The sequence below is a fragment of the Hibiscus syriacus genome, unplaced genomic scaffold (genome assembly GCF_006381635.1).
Source record: "Hibiscus syriacus cultivar Baekdansim isolate YM2019G1 unplaced genomic scaffold, ASM638163v2 tig00002847_pilon, whole genome shotgun sequence".
Lineage (NCBI taxonomy): Eukaryota > Viridiplantae > Streptophyta > Magnoliopsida > Malvales > Malvaceae > Hibiscus > Hibiscus syriacus.
In genome coordinates this window covers 643,717-657,448 of record NW_024061949.1, presented here as the reverse complement: position 1 = coordinate 657,448, position 13,732 = coordinate 643,717, and the positions used below count along the sequence as shown (strand labels likewise).

Here is a 13,732-nt window from a genome sequence, read left to right as displayed (position 1 = left end):
ATCTAAATTTACTCCACTTTCGGTGAAACACACCACAATCTTTGGTAATGAAAAAAGAAACAGAAAAAAATGTATAGTTACAGAGGAACAACCAGGTTTCATGTATTCTACCAAAAAAAACAAATTCTTTGGTTTTATTCTCAACTCACTAAAACCCTAATTTTTTAAGCACAAGCATCTTCTTTCTCATCAACATTATGGTAATATGATGTTGCTTCTTTTTTTTAACTTTATTCCCTTTTAATGAGCTTTTCTACTGCTTAAACTGAAGAATATGTTCAATTGGAGTTTCTCTAATTGTTTACATTTTATTGATTTTCTATTTTTATTACTTTTGTTAGAAAATATTGTAGTCTTCAAATGATTGAGTAATCGAAAGCAGCGAGCAAGTGAATGTTAAAGTTTTTTTCCTTATGTTCTTCACATGGGGAATTATGGTGCTTAAAAGGAAATTCTTTGAATCAATTTTTTTAATGCAAAGTTATGATTTTACAAGAAGAATTGATGTTATAGTTGTATTTTTAGGGTTCATATGAAGTGAGGTAATAGTTGAGATGACTACCTTATCAATAGTAACTGGAAACTGTGGAAGAGGAGTTGAAAATGGAAGGTTTGAGTTTAGATCAAACTCATATTTTGGGAAGGAGTTTTTGGCAAGTGAATTGCTTAATATACTTCATTTAGAAGAGTAGTCTAGTATGGGTCAAAAGCTTTAAAATGTTCTAGATGAAAATAGGGGGAGGTATAGTGTTGTTGCGAAATTTAAGAATGTGATGTGTTTCACTGGAAGTGGAGTAAATTTAGATAAAGGCATTGAAGTGACCAAAGGAGCACATTCAGCAACAGCGGCAGCAGCAGGAGGAGGAGGAAGAGGAGGAAGAAGAATAGTCAAACGGTCGGTCAAACATGCTGCGTCAACCGGTTTAACTTGCCACGCCAGTATTTCGTTACTATAGTAACGATTTTTTGACGGTTGTTAACGTCGAGTGACCATTTTGTAACAAATGATAATGTTAGTGACCATTTTGTTACAAACGAAAACGTTAGTGACCGATTTATAACTTTTCAAATATCAATGGTGAAAACGAACATTTACCCAAACATTAGTGACCATTGGTGTAGTTTTCCCTAAGTTTTATAAGGTTAGGGTCCAATTATATAGTGTACAACTAAAAAGTTATACACTTTTTAGGATCGTTGGATGAGAGAAAATCAAATGTTGAGATTAATAATGAGAAATGATAATATATTCAATGGGGAACAAACAAGGAGTTAATATGAGCCTTTGATTTTCTTTCATCCAACGATCCTAAAAAGATATAAAATTAAAAGTTTTACCAAGGTGTAAGTGGAACCCAATTTTATATTTTTAAACAATAAATATTTAAATTTAAAGTATGATATTTTCATTTTAAAAGAGATTTCAAATATATATGAATATAATTTTTGTGTGCTATAATTTAAATTTAGTTATATTATTGATAAAAATTTTAATTTGATCCTATTTTTAAAAAAAATAATAATTCTCATAAAAATTCATTTCATCGACTAAATTAAAATCATAAATATGAATTTTAAATTTAAATTAAATTTTCACTGGATTCGACTTTTGAATTGATACTCACCCCTAACCTTACTTTTCATTAGAGGGCTAAGAGCAAAGTCGGCTTTATAATTATTCACATAATGCAACTCGCGGACAGATCGAAGTGGGTTTCCATTTAAGTGATGGCTTTTTTGGCTCAATAGGGCAATCAAATAAATTATTTATGAAAATAAGGTAAGTAGAAGTTTATTTTGATATCTAGAATATTTTTTACATTATTCATAGAACTAGTCACGTCGAGATGATGAGTTTCAATAAAAAATATTTTTTTTATTTAAACTCGTCACCTCAAAGTGACGATTTCAAATAAAATATAATTTTTATTAAAATTTATCATATCAAGGTAAAAAAGTTTAAATAAAAAATATTTTTATTGAAACTCATCACGTTGAGATGATAAGTTCCATGCATTGTAAAAAATGTCCTAGATCCTAAAATAAAAGTGTGTGCCCTATTTTGCAATTTTTTAGGCTACCCTATTGGGTAAAAAACCTTAAGTTATTTTATAAAAGGACCCAGCTAAATCGAACCTTTTTTTTTTGCTATATAATTTCGATGGTGGGAGCCCAAGAAATAAAAGATTGAGCATTTTTTCTTATTTTCAATCACCTCAAAGAAAAGATGTTTCCTATTTCTTTTGCGATTGCTATAGCTATCAATAAATTCATCTCATTGTCTTCTGTCTCTTTATTGGTTTAATTTTTTTTAAATCTCTTTAAAACTCACAAAATTAAACACAAAAAAGATCAATCAATTTTTTGGTATTTGAAAGCTTTGTCGGACTTAAGGGGTTTGTGGTGTTCATTGAAAATTTTGAACAATAAAAAATATTCTTCTAAGAAAATGAGTAACATATCTCGAAACTAACCTCATTTAACGGCTATCAGAGAGATTGGAGCATTAAAAGGTTGAAGTTTTACATGTATCTTTGTCGAGTTTGAGTGAGTTTGTAACACTCATAGGCCGTATATTCTTCTAAGAAAATGCTTAAAATTTTGTTTCATTTAAGCATTTCCTATTTAAACTTTAAAAACTTTTCCTTAATCGTATAAAATCATAAAAAAAAATATTTAATCGTTGAAAACAAATATAATTTCAAGCAACGATTAAGCAGTTTGATGTTGTTCATAATCTGTTTAAAATCGCCTAAACTCTGTTTGATTTTGAAAATCATTTATAACATAATATTATATATATAAACTATTTAATCATAAATACGAACATAAATAAACTTCCCAAAATAAAATGTAAACCCTTCTAAAATAAATTCGATAAAGCACATCATTAAATATAATTTGCATGTCACTAATAAGTCAAAGATAGGATGTTTTATTGATTTTGTAGGTAGGTTTGATCTCCAAAAGATACTCATAAAACTCCTCACTTCATGTAATTTTTCTTTATTCGAACCTACGCATGAAAATCATTACACACCAAGTAAAAGTTAGTGAGGGAATAATATAACTAAAGTGATATAAAACATAAATTTCGTAAAGTATTATAACATGAAATTGTAATCTAAATGAAAACATTAAAACTTTCAAACTGAGCTATTCAAGTTGATTTCCCTTTAAAAACCTGAAAATCACACTATCATGATTTTATCAAAAATCATGTAAATCAACATCAAATGTCATAAACACTGCATATTCCTTTCATTCGTATATATTTCAGAACTTTCATCTCATTTTCATATTCTTTTCTTTCATATTCCTGTAATATTTTTCATATTTATTTGTATAGCTCAATGTATATGTAAGACAGTATAAGGTACGTGAATAGAATATAAGATGCACACTAGGAACATCACGGTACCAATCATACTGAAACATATAGTACACTCCAAGTGCAATCATAATATAAGCACAATGGTGCAGATCATAATGTACACGAATGTACCATAAATGAACCGAAAAGTACTCAACTTAATGGCATGTCAAACGTACCTAAGACTCTCAATGCAACATATAATGGACTTTTATATCATATCATAATCATTTAATAATCAACCTTTCAGAATCAGAAATATTGTTAAGTCTCATAAAACATAAACTTGGAAAGTTCATACCCTAAATCATCCATAAAATATTCATAAAAATATTATGAAAATAATATATAATTAAAATAGAAAACATACTTGAAAATAATGTGTGGTTGACTTATCACAAGTTTCATTCATTTAAAATAAATAAATCCACTCATTCCAACACTTTACTTATAAATAAAAATATAAGTCTCATTAAGCTTTAGATTAAATCATTTGCTTTCAATTGCTTCTACTACAAAGTCTATCGAAATTTCATACTCTAGCAATTTGCACTACCTTCAAATAAATATTATTTTGTATTAAACTTAAAACTTATTCTGTTTATACCACTAGAAACTAGACTTGAATACGAATCTAACCTCATAAGACACTTCTTCTAGTTCAACTTGTACAATTTATAGCAAATTTTCAAAGCTGACTCACCGAAACTATTTTGAGCAGAATCTGATGCCTTGTTTCCTGACCTATCCTCGATTTAAAATTCATATCTTTTTATATACACCTCAAAATCAGTAGTCGTTTGTTTTAAACGAAACTAGACTGACATACGAATCTAACATTATATAGACCATCCTCTAATAATTTTTGGTGATTTTCTAAACTTATTGTTCAAATCATAATTTCTAGGCAACTTTACTTATTTTGCAGCCTTAACTTATTCCATAATTTTATTACCTACCAAAAGAACATATAGACTTGAATTGTAATTTACATAACATTAGGAGTCACATCTTACTGTAGTAACTCTGACTCTAGCTCATCACAAGTCAATGTTGATTCGATAACATAAATACAAATGAAATACACCCACCGTTGTCGCTCTACCGAATTTTATACGATACTTCTTATTCACGGGCTTTCTCCTTTCCTTTTGGGTCGTTAGGAATGCTAGATTAATCGTGGTCTGACAACGTGACATAATAACATAGCATATCCAACTATATGTTAGTATCGAACTAACATAATCCAAACTTAAATATAAAATTCGATATAAATAAAATCGATACTTAAATTGATATAAAACTAAATCGTACTTACAGTAATTTCAAACTTCTCAAAATATTCACTAAATTCTATAAATATTTATTTCCACTATCAACCCTTCAACTTGTGTCAATTACACAATCAAACCACTAATTATGAATTCTTTCTAAAATTCATCTTAACTTTTCCATTATAATTATAATGATCCTTCACTATTATGATCATTGCACATTAATTACTAAAACTTCCAGCATCTTAATGAAATACTCAAATCCACATTTTAACATTAAAAAACTTATAATTTCGTCCTAAACTTTCTTCGACTTTTCGAATTTAATCATCCATCTTTATAAACTTGCAATTTGGTCCCAACTCAATATTTAAACTCAAAAATCAGCATACTAATAAAATTTCCAGCAATGTAACATTTTACCCAATGATACTTTCACATTTAATAAGCTTGCAACTAAGTCCCTAAAGTGTCAAAACCTTTCAAATTCCACCTTGAAATTTACTAAATTTGCAATTTGGTTCCAAACAACTTTCCAACTTAAAATTCCAGCATTGCATAATTAAAATTCAACATTTAACACCCCAATTATCACATTCTTTCTGTAATGTCCCACAATTCTCAAAACTTGTAAATTAGCTCTTTTACTATCTCAAGGTTCCAAATCACATAGAACACTTCTAATATCAATTCTAAACCATAAGAAATTTTTCAACATTCCCCCTAATTTTTCCCTTATGGTCGAACCTACCTATACAACTAGGACTTGATATCCATTCAATTTCAAACATGAATTCAACTTCCTTACCTCAATTTCATGCTAAATTAATCATCACAACATCAAATTTCAACAATTCTCCATAAACCATAATTAGGAAAAAAATCATTTAGGCTTATACACATAATTTTAATCCTCATACATACTTTAAAATTAATCTCCAACATCAAAAAACATTATAATAATCCTTCATCAAACCCTCAAAATCACAAACCATACATAAACCCTAATTTTCAATCTATTCAAAATAGACATGATCACCATGAAATATATGCCAAATGATAGAGAATTTCATGTTGTCTAATAGCTTAATCGAAAAATCAATCAAATAAACTTAAATATGAACTTGAAATTTCTTACCTCTTTTTGCTATGCTGCTCACGGTTTTGCTGGAGGAGAAGAGAGAAATTCTCAAGTTTTCTATCTTAATTAACTAATACAAATGTCATAAATTAATATGATTGAATATAAAATTCAATTAATGTAAAATTATCATTTTACCCTTAATGAAACATGGTAATTTCAACTTGCCATTGCATTATCATCCATTATAACATTCCAAAGTCAAAGATGAACAAATAAAAATTCACTTTTCATCTTTGCTCTTTCAATTTTTTAAAAATTGTATTTTTGTCACTAAATTCCATTATTTAACCAAATCTGAAAAATTACACTGATAGGTGCTAAATTTATTTGATCTAAATTATGAAAATAATATTTCCAACCCTTATCTATCATCCTTCAAATTTTTGTGAAATTCTGGTTCGATCCGATTATCTGATTTCTATACCGAACTTTATCTCTTTATAGCTTTTAACACAAATCCCGTACCGAAAATCCGATTCACACAAAAATTCTTGTTTTAGGCCAAATTATTCATTTACGGGATAAAATATATAACTTTTCAAAATTATATTTGTGGTCCCTAAACTTTTATAAAGTTTATACTTTAGCCACTAAACTTTCAAAACTTACAATTTAGTCACTAGTCAAAATTTGGGGTATTAAAAGTTTCATAAAAAAACTAGATCGAGGAGAAGAAGTGGAAAAAAAATGTGAAAGTTTTGATATCAATCTTGTTATGAATGACAAGAATCGATCATCGGTGACAAGAAGAGTAGCTTAGTGTTTTCTATGGAAAATGAAAAATAACCATAATGTCATCACATCGTTATCAATTTAGAGATACAGCGACAAAAAATCATTTAGAAAAAAATATTGATAAAATTGAATTTTTTATAGTTTAATGATCAAAACGAGACATAATCTAAAGTTTAGTGACTAATAGTGTAGTTACCCTAATTTATAAAACAAAATGTTATAATTTATATTATTATTTAATAATTTAAAATGTTTTTATTTAAACCTAATTATACAAAGTATATATTACTATGAAAAAATAATCTTTAATATTATAATAAATAGTGATCTAAGAAAATAATAATAAAATTCAAAGGATAGCCTTTATACGAAGTAATTTTTTTTTTTCAGATTTTGGTTCCCTTTCAATAAACCCTACACAAATTATAACTCCATGAGTGATTAATTGATAAATAAGTAGGTTATTTCAGGACAAACAACAAGACACCTACCTTTTATCTTTTAATTTTGCTTTTCTTAAGCATTTTCATTTAAATTTGAGCTGAGACCTCATATTCAGAAAGAGATACAATTTGCCCCTGCTCCCAACCATCCTACCAGTTTCTTGCTATTGAAGCAATCAAATGCCTGATTCACATGGCTAATTGCAAAGCTTAAATTCCCATCATTTAATGCTAAAGTTTTGCTTCAGAATGCAGAAAACTAAGACATTTTCTTTAAATAAATAAGATGGAAATGAGGAAAATAAACATACCATGAGGTGTGAACAACCAGTTGGTAAGACATTTCCAAAGCCATGTTCTTTCCCTTTTTAAACACAAAGCAGTAATGCAAAACAGCTTACGGATTACGAGTTCTTTGCGTTGATGACATTCCGGGAAATGGGATTCGATCAATAAACTGAAATGTGTTATTATCGATGTTGGAGAAGCTGCCTATTTCCAGGAATGAAGTCCATATGTGGTCTGGTTGTTGTTCTGTTTCTTGTTATGCTTCCTTGTGCAGGTAGTGTTTCTGCAATTAGAACTTCATGTTTGATCTATTTTATTACCTTTGGTTTCTGATTCTGTGTTTTTTTTAATCTTTTTATGTTTTTAGTTGGATATGATCCATTGGATCCAACTGGAAATATAACAATAAAATGGGATGTTGTCTCTTGGACAGCAGATGGCTATGTGGTGAGTTTTTCCTTTTTAGAAGAATATGTTATTGTAACCTTATATGATGATGTCCGATATTCATGTCCGACACATTCAAACATGATCGTATAGATCGATGTATGAATCCGAGAAACATATAATTTTTTTAAACAGGGAGAAGCGTTGATCATGGTGTGTATTGATCTTTTGTGATTATATCAGGCTGCAGTGACAATGAGCAACTTCCAAATGTATCGTAGCATCGTGAGCCCTGGTTGGACCCTAGGGTGGCAATGGGCTAAGAAAGAAGTGATATGGTCCATGGTAGGGGCACAAACCACTGAGCAAGGAGACTGCTCCAAATTCAAAGGAAATGTGCCTCACTGTTGTATGAAAAAACCTGTAGTGGTTGATTTGCTCCCCGGAGTTCCTTACAACCAGCAGTTCTCCAATTGTTGTAAAGCTGGTGTCGTGTCTGCTTGGGGACAAGATCCTACCGGCTCCGTCTCGGCCTTTCAGGTGAGTGTTGGACTTGCAGGAACTTCGAACAAGACGGTAAAACTTCCCACGAATTTCACTCTGCTCGGTCCGGTACCAGGCTATACTTGCGGACCTGCTAAAGTCGTGCCTTCCACTGTCTACCTCACACCTGATCATCGGCGAAAAACTCAGGCATTGAGTAAGCATTGTTCCACCTGCAATATTAGTACTGAAATTACTGAAGTTAACGTTTTCCATTGTTTGCAGTGACATGGAACGTGACATGCACTTATTCGCAATTTCTTGCCTCAAGGAACCCGAGTTGTTGCGTTTCCTTCTCATCTTTCTATAACGAGACTATCACACCTTGCCCTAAATGCGCTTGCGGTTGCCAGAACAAAAACAACCGTGTTGTGTAAGCCTCTCGATCGAACTGTATATTCAAGTGTGTTTATATTACAAATTCGGACAATAACTTCATTCGCCGTGCTCAATGCTCATGATGGTTCGATTTTTCAGGAGTGATTCAAAGCAGGCACATAGGAAAGGGATAAACACTCCAAGGAAAGACAATGCACCATTGCTGCAATGCACGCATCATATGTGCCCTATAAGGGTGCACTGGCACGTGAAGCTCAACTACAAGGACTACTGGCGTGTAAAGATCGCGATCACGAATTTTAATTACCGGATGAACTACACACAATGGACGCTCGTCGCACAGCATCCGAATCTCAATTCCGTCACTGAAGTCTTTAGTTTCGATTACAAGCCTCTAGTGCCATATGAAGCCATAAGTGAGTGCCTGAGACTCGTTTCTGTTTAACGAAACTCTTTGCAGAAGTAACCTAGATAGCAATATGGAACCCAGACTCAACTAACACCTTGATCAACTCGATTTATGCAGATGACACTGGCATGTTTTACGGTATGAAATTTTACAATGACTTGCTAATGGAAGCAGGGCCCCAAGGAAATGTTCAGTCTGAGGTGCTCCTGGGGAAGAACAAGGACACATTTACCTTCAAGCAGGGTTGGGCGTTTCCTCGGAAAGTCTACTTTAACGGGGATGAATGCTTGCTACCACCTCCGGATACCTACCCTTTTCTACCAAATTCTGCCTATGTAAATCCAATCGCAATGTCGACAATGGCAACGGCAACAGTGCTTGTGTTACGTTAATCCTGTAGAGGCAATATGGAGTGAAGACTATTTTAAGAAACAACAGATAAAGAATAGCCATTTGTTTACCGTAAAGCATCAATCGGGTCCGGTTGGAATGATTCATGTAGTTGTGAGAAAGAAAGAAGCTTGAGAGCTGCATCAATAGAGCATCATGCTATAAACTTGTTTTATGGATATTCTACAAACAAATCGATCCTGTGTATCATGTGAATAAAACGTGCAACAAAAGCAGTTGACACTACAAAGAAATGGTGCAAATTACAACCCTGATACATAAATAATACACCAAATGGTCATTCGGACCAGAGAAAGAACCCCATCAACTTGATTGTTAAAAGCTTCAGTGTGATAATACAAAATCAGATGCAAACTGGACGTCAATCGTCGAACGGATAGTTTTAGTGGTCTCACAGACGGTATTCATCACATATAAGCCCATATGAAGACACATGATGCCAAGATTGTCATGATTGGCTGTAGTAGAGAGATAACTGGCCTGAAACCGGTATTTGGCAACCAGGGGTAGGCGTCAGGAGGTGGCATGACACAGTTATCGCCGTTGAAATAAATCCTCCGTGGAAAAGCCCATCCCTTTTCGAAAGTGAAAGTCGATGCATCTTTTCGGAATAATAGTTCTGATTGCACGTTCCCAAGAGGACCAGCTTCTTTGAGGAAATCATTATAGAACTTAAGTCCCCATAACATGGCTGTATCATCTGCAAAAGAAAAGTTTATTCTATCCAGTTAATGAACGGATTCTGGAAAATGAAATGATGCTACTACCATGAAATAATTAACGCGAACTTTGACTTACTTAAGCCGGCATATGGAGTTAATGGTTTGTAATTGAAGCTGAAAAGTTGAGTAAGATTGTCGAAGTTGGGATGTTGCGCAACAATATTCCACTGCGAGTAATTCATTGCATAATTGAAATTGGTGATTGTGATCTTCACACGCCAGTATTCCTTGTAGTTGAGCTTAACATGCCAGTGGATTCGAACCGGACACATATGGCTTGTACACTGAAGCATGGGTGCAATGGTAGATTTGCCTGGTCCCGAAACAGCTGAAGCTAAATGTGAAGACTTTTCACTGCAAGGTGCCATCACCAAAGAAAATAAATACAACTCTGCAAAATGTTAAAGGACAATTATTGGGAAAGGGACAGAAAAAACTTACTTTACACAACTCCCAGAGTCGGTTGCGTTATTACAGCCGCAAGCGCATGTCGGGCAACCAACAATGGTGTTGTTATAGAAGGAAGAGAGCGAGACGCAACACGTAGGTGTCTTCTGTGCCAGGAATTGCGAATATGTGCATGTGACATTCCATGTCACTGCAATTAAATGCAGTTAAGATGAGACTTAAATCAGAAGATCATTCCTCCAGTCTGAATTATTACTAATAAAAAAATAACTTACTCATAGCTTGTGTTATTCTCCTTTTATCGGCTGTTATGAATTTAGTCGGTTTCCCAACCTTTGCAGGCCCACAAGTATATCCCGGACCTGGCGCTTTCAGGGTAAAGTTTCTAGGCACTCTCACAGTTCTGTTAGTCGTTCCTGCAGCGCCCACACTAACCTGAAATGAGCTTGCTGCATTGCCGGGGTCTTGAACCCACGAATTTAACACCCCGCCTTTGCAGCAATTTGCAATCTGCTGGTTATAAGGAGTTCCGGGCAATAAATCCACAACCGTGGGATCCTTTTTACAGCAATGCGGGGTATTTCCTTTGTACTTTGAACAATCCCCTTGCTCTGTAGTCTGGCCTCCCATCATGCTCCAGATTACTTCCTTTTTGGCCCATGTCCACCCTAATGTCCAACCGGGTGCCTGAATATGGCGATACTGTTGGAAATTGTACATTGTAACAACAGCCTGCCAAATACATATGGAGGATAAATAACATCATCAATCATAAGAAGTAAAAGATAACTTTTTTAACTGCAAAATAAAATTTCATGGAACTGCAATGCTGAATTGGTATGTTTTCACTCCAAACGTCATAAGCTCTGAATGTGTCGAAGAAGAATCTATAGTTTCATTGAGCTTCAAAAGAAAATGGAAAACACAAAAAGCAATGTGGCATCGATTGTTCTTTAGGCGGTTGTATACAACATATTCGTATGTATGTATGTATGTATAAGCGATGTCTTTTGAAGAACTTTAAATTAGATCGAACACAACACGGAAAAAATAATGCCTTGATCTAAACTTCTGGTAGAAAGTTGATTCTATTTAGATTTTGAAGGCAAGTCCTTAGCCTTTTGTAACATAAAAGAAAATGAAGCCTCGGTAACACTTACAACATAGCCATCCGGGGTCCAGCTTATTATATCCCATTTGATAGTGATATTGCCAGTTGGATCGAGCGCATCATAAGCATCTGCAGAAACAACCAAGAAAAGCTCTCAAAACTACAAATTACAAGACATTCATCGTTGAATTTTGATTGAAAACCATTGATGATGATTTAGATCTGAAACTGGATCGAAATCCATAATCAACATGAAAAAGATATAAGTTTGCACATCGATAGCAGCTTCCAATATAGAGTCATAGACCATTGGTCTGTCAAGCATTACTGAATAGAATGGACACATATAGGATCCAAATAAGAAGCAAAATGCTAAGATAGCCTAATGGCAAAGATGTAAAGCAGATTCATAATTCCATAAGCTATGATTGTTATGATGTTGACTTCAATTCCAAGCTTCGATAACCATCTCTTGCATTAGCAGACTATATCAGTTAACACTGTACAATTTAACATACACTTTTGTCTGCACATATATAGATTCTTGGTAGTTTTTTTCCCTCTCTTTTTAATTGGTAAAAAAACACATAAATCTTGTGTTCAACACTTCACCTCTGTAATTAGTCCATTCTTTCCTCTCTTTGTTATTCAAAAAACCCCAAATTAGGCGGTTTTCCAACAAGAATGGAGACAGTAAATGATGCAAAATAGACAACTGAATCCAACTTTGCAAATCAAATCAACGCATCACCTAGATCAAGTTATGAAGCTAATTTAAGCAACCATTTTCCTTTTACCTGAACAATCTCAAATCCCAGAACTAAAACAGTGAAAACAAACAAGCTTAAGAAAAACTCAGATTTAGGTATAAAAAAATGATATGCTGGAGGCTTACCGGTAGAAGTGAAAGTGGAGCAGGAAAACAAGACGAAGAATAAAACGGTGAAGCTAAGGAGATTGGAAATGACAGTCTCCATGACTGTTGATGCAGAGCTCGATTAGCTTATCGGATCCTTTTCTTTACGAGGTGATTAAGCTTAAGATCTGCACAAAAACGACAGCAAGAAAGATCCTTCTCACATCATACGGAAAGACAGAACAGAGAGCTGGTTCATTGAAAGTTCAAAGTGGATTTATAAAAGCATCTGGGTACTGTGTCTGAGTATGAGACAGACAGAGATCCATCCATCTGCGTGCAAGCTGTCGGTTACCACTCGTTGGTTAAACATGCAGCCTGGAATCACCATCGTGCCCTTTCTTCAATTATTTCCATAACGAAAGGAGTAGTTGTTTTTTAACTAATTGGCAAGCATATTATTAAAAAAAAAAAAGCCCAAGATAGAGAAATTATTTCCCATAACAAAATATTTTATTTTTTTAACGATGATGTTTTAAATTAATAGTTTAATAATTATTTGAACATTAAATGATGTAATCTAATATTTTAACCTCCGTGGTGTAACAAGCAGAGGGGTAGCATTGGAATTGAGCCCTATTTTACTATTTATATTTAGAGTTAATATATTTTTTTGGACTAATTTTATTTCAAATTGATTTTTGATATTTAAATTTTTTTTATTAAAAGTAAATGTCTAACGTTATATTTTTAGATATTTAAATTGTAATTTTAATTAAATTTAGTTGTTATCTAGCACGTGTCACACACATAAAATTTTAAAATAATTATTAAAAAATATTTATGTTATAATTAAAAAAATCTCAAAATTTCATTGTCAATCTGTCATCGTCGGTATTTAGCTATCATCGTTGACATTGTCAGAACCACCTAACTGTTGCTACCACAATAAAATTTTCACCCATCGTGAAATTATGCCGATTGTCGTAAAAAGCGTCGCGAAGAGTCGTCAGTTTTCTAAGTTTTTCTTCGTTGTTTTTTGGCGATTCCGATAATTATAGTTGATCGTACGTTACACAATTACCATTAATGAATTCCTTATCCTGCTCCGAACAAAATTCAACCGATAGTGATCTTTTCTCGTTGTTAGAGATGGAAAATAGGAGCGAGAGGACGACGCAAGATGTTTGATTTTTTTTCTTTTTTGAAAAGAAAAAATTTATTATTAAAAATGTATAACCATAACTGTACCTACTGTCGGTGGGATTGTTTATTAGGAAAAGGAGAAG

General features: G+C 32.9%; 2 protein-coding genes across 2 annotated transcripts; one reads left to right on the top strand and one right to left on the bottom strand.

The window, feature by feature from the left end:
• The first annotated feature begins 7,303 nt into the window (after positions 1-7,303).
• Positions 7,304-9,477, top strand: LOC120160340 (COBRA-like protein 4). Its single transcript, XM_039170769.1, has 6 exons — positions 7,304-7,531; positions 7,625-7,704; positions 7,888-8,344; positions 8,413-8,560; positions 8,665-8,942; positions 9,053-9,477. Exons 1-6 carry the CDS (start codon positions 7,432-7,434, stop codon positions 9,325-9,327), a joined length of 1,338 nt encoding a protein of 445 aa, XP_039026700.1. The 5' UTR covers positions 7,304-7,431; the 3' UTR covers positions 9,328-9,477.
• A 23-nt stretch (positions 9,478-9,500) lies between these two features.
• LOC120160330 (protein COBRA-like) lies at positions 9,501-12,782 on the bottom strand. Its single transcript, XM_039170759.1, has 6 exons — positions 12,483-12,782; positions 11,637-11,716; positions 10,752-11,208; positions 10,510-10,666; positions 10,145-10,422; positions 9,501-10,046 (listed from the first exon to the last, which is right to left on the bottom strand). Exons 1-6 carry the CDS (start codon positions 12,562-12,564, stop codon positions 9,754-9,756), a joined length of 1,347 nt encoding a protein of 448 aa, XP_039026690.1. The 5' UTR covers positions 12,565-12,782; the 3' UTR covers positions 9,501-9,753.
• Positions 12,783-13,732: the final 950 nt, after the last annotated feature.

Bases quoted from the DNA above. Each gene is read 5' to 3' on its own strand.
- LOC120160340 (XM_039170769.1), top strand. From the start codon at position 7,432: ATGTGTTATTATCGATGTTGGAGAAGCTGCCTATTTCCAGGAATGAAG. The intron at 8,345-8,412 runs GTAAGCATTGTT...CATTGTTTGCAG, and splicing joins GCGAAAAACTCAGGCATTGA to TGACATGGAACGTGACATGC. The intron at 8,561-8,664 runs GTAAGCCTCTCG...TCGATTTTTCAG, and splicing joins AACAAAAACAACCGTGTTGT to GAGTGATTCAAAGCAGGCAC.
- LOC120160330 (XM_039170759.1), bottom strand. From the start codon at position 12,564: ATGGAGACTGTCATTTCCAATCTCCTTAGCTTCACCGTTTTATTCTTC. The intron at 11,717-12,482 runs GTAAGCCTCCAG...TTGTTTCTGCAG, and splicing joins CTCCACTTTCACTTCTACCG to ATGCTTATGATGCGCTCGAT. The intron at 10,423-10,509 runs GTAAGTTTTTTC...GGCACCTTGCAG, and splicing joins GACTCTGGGAGTTGTGTAAA to TGAAAAGTCTTCACATTTAG.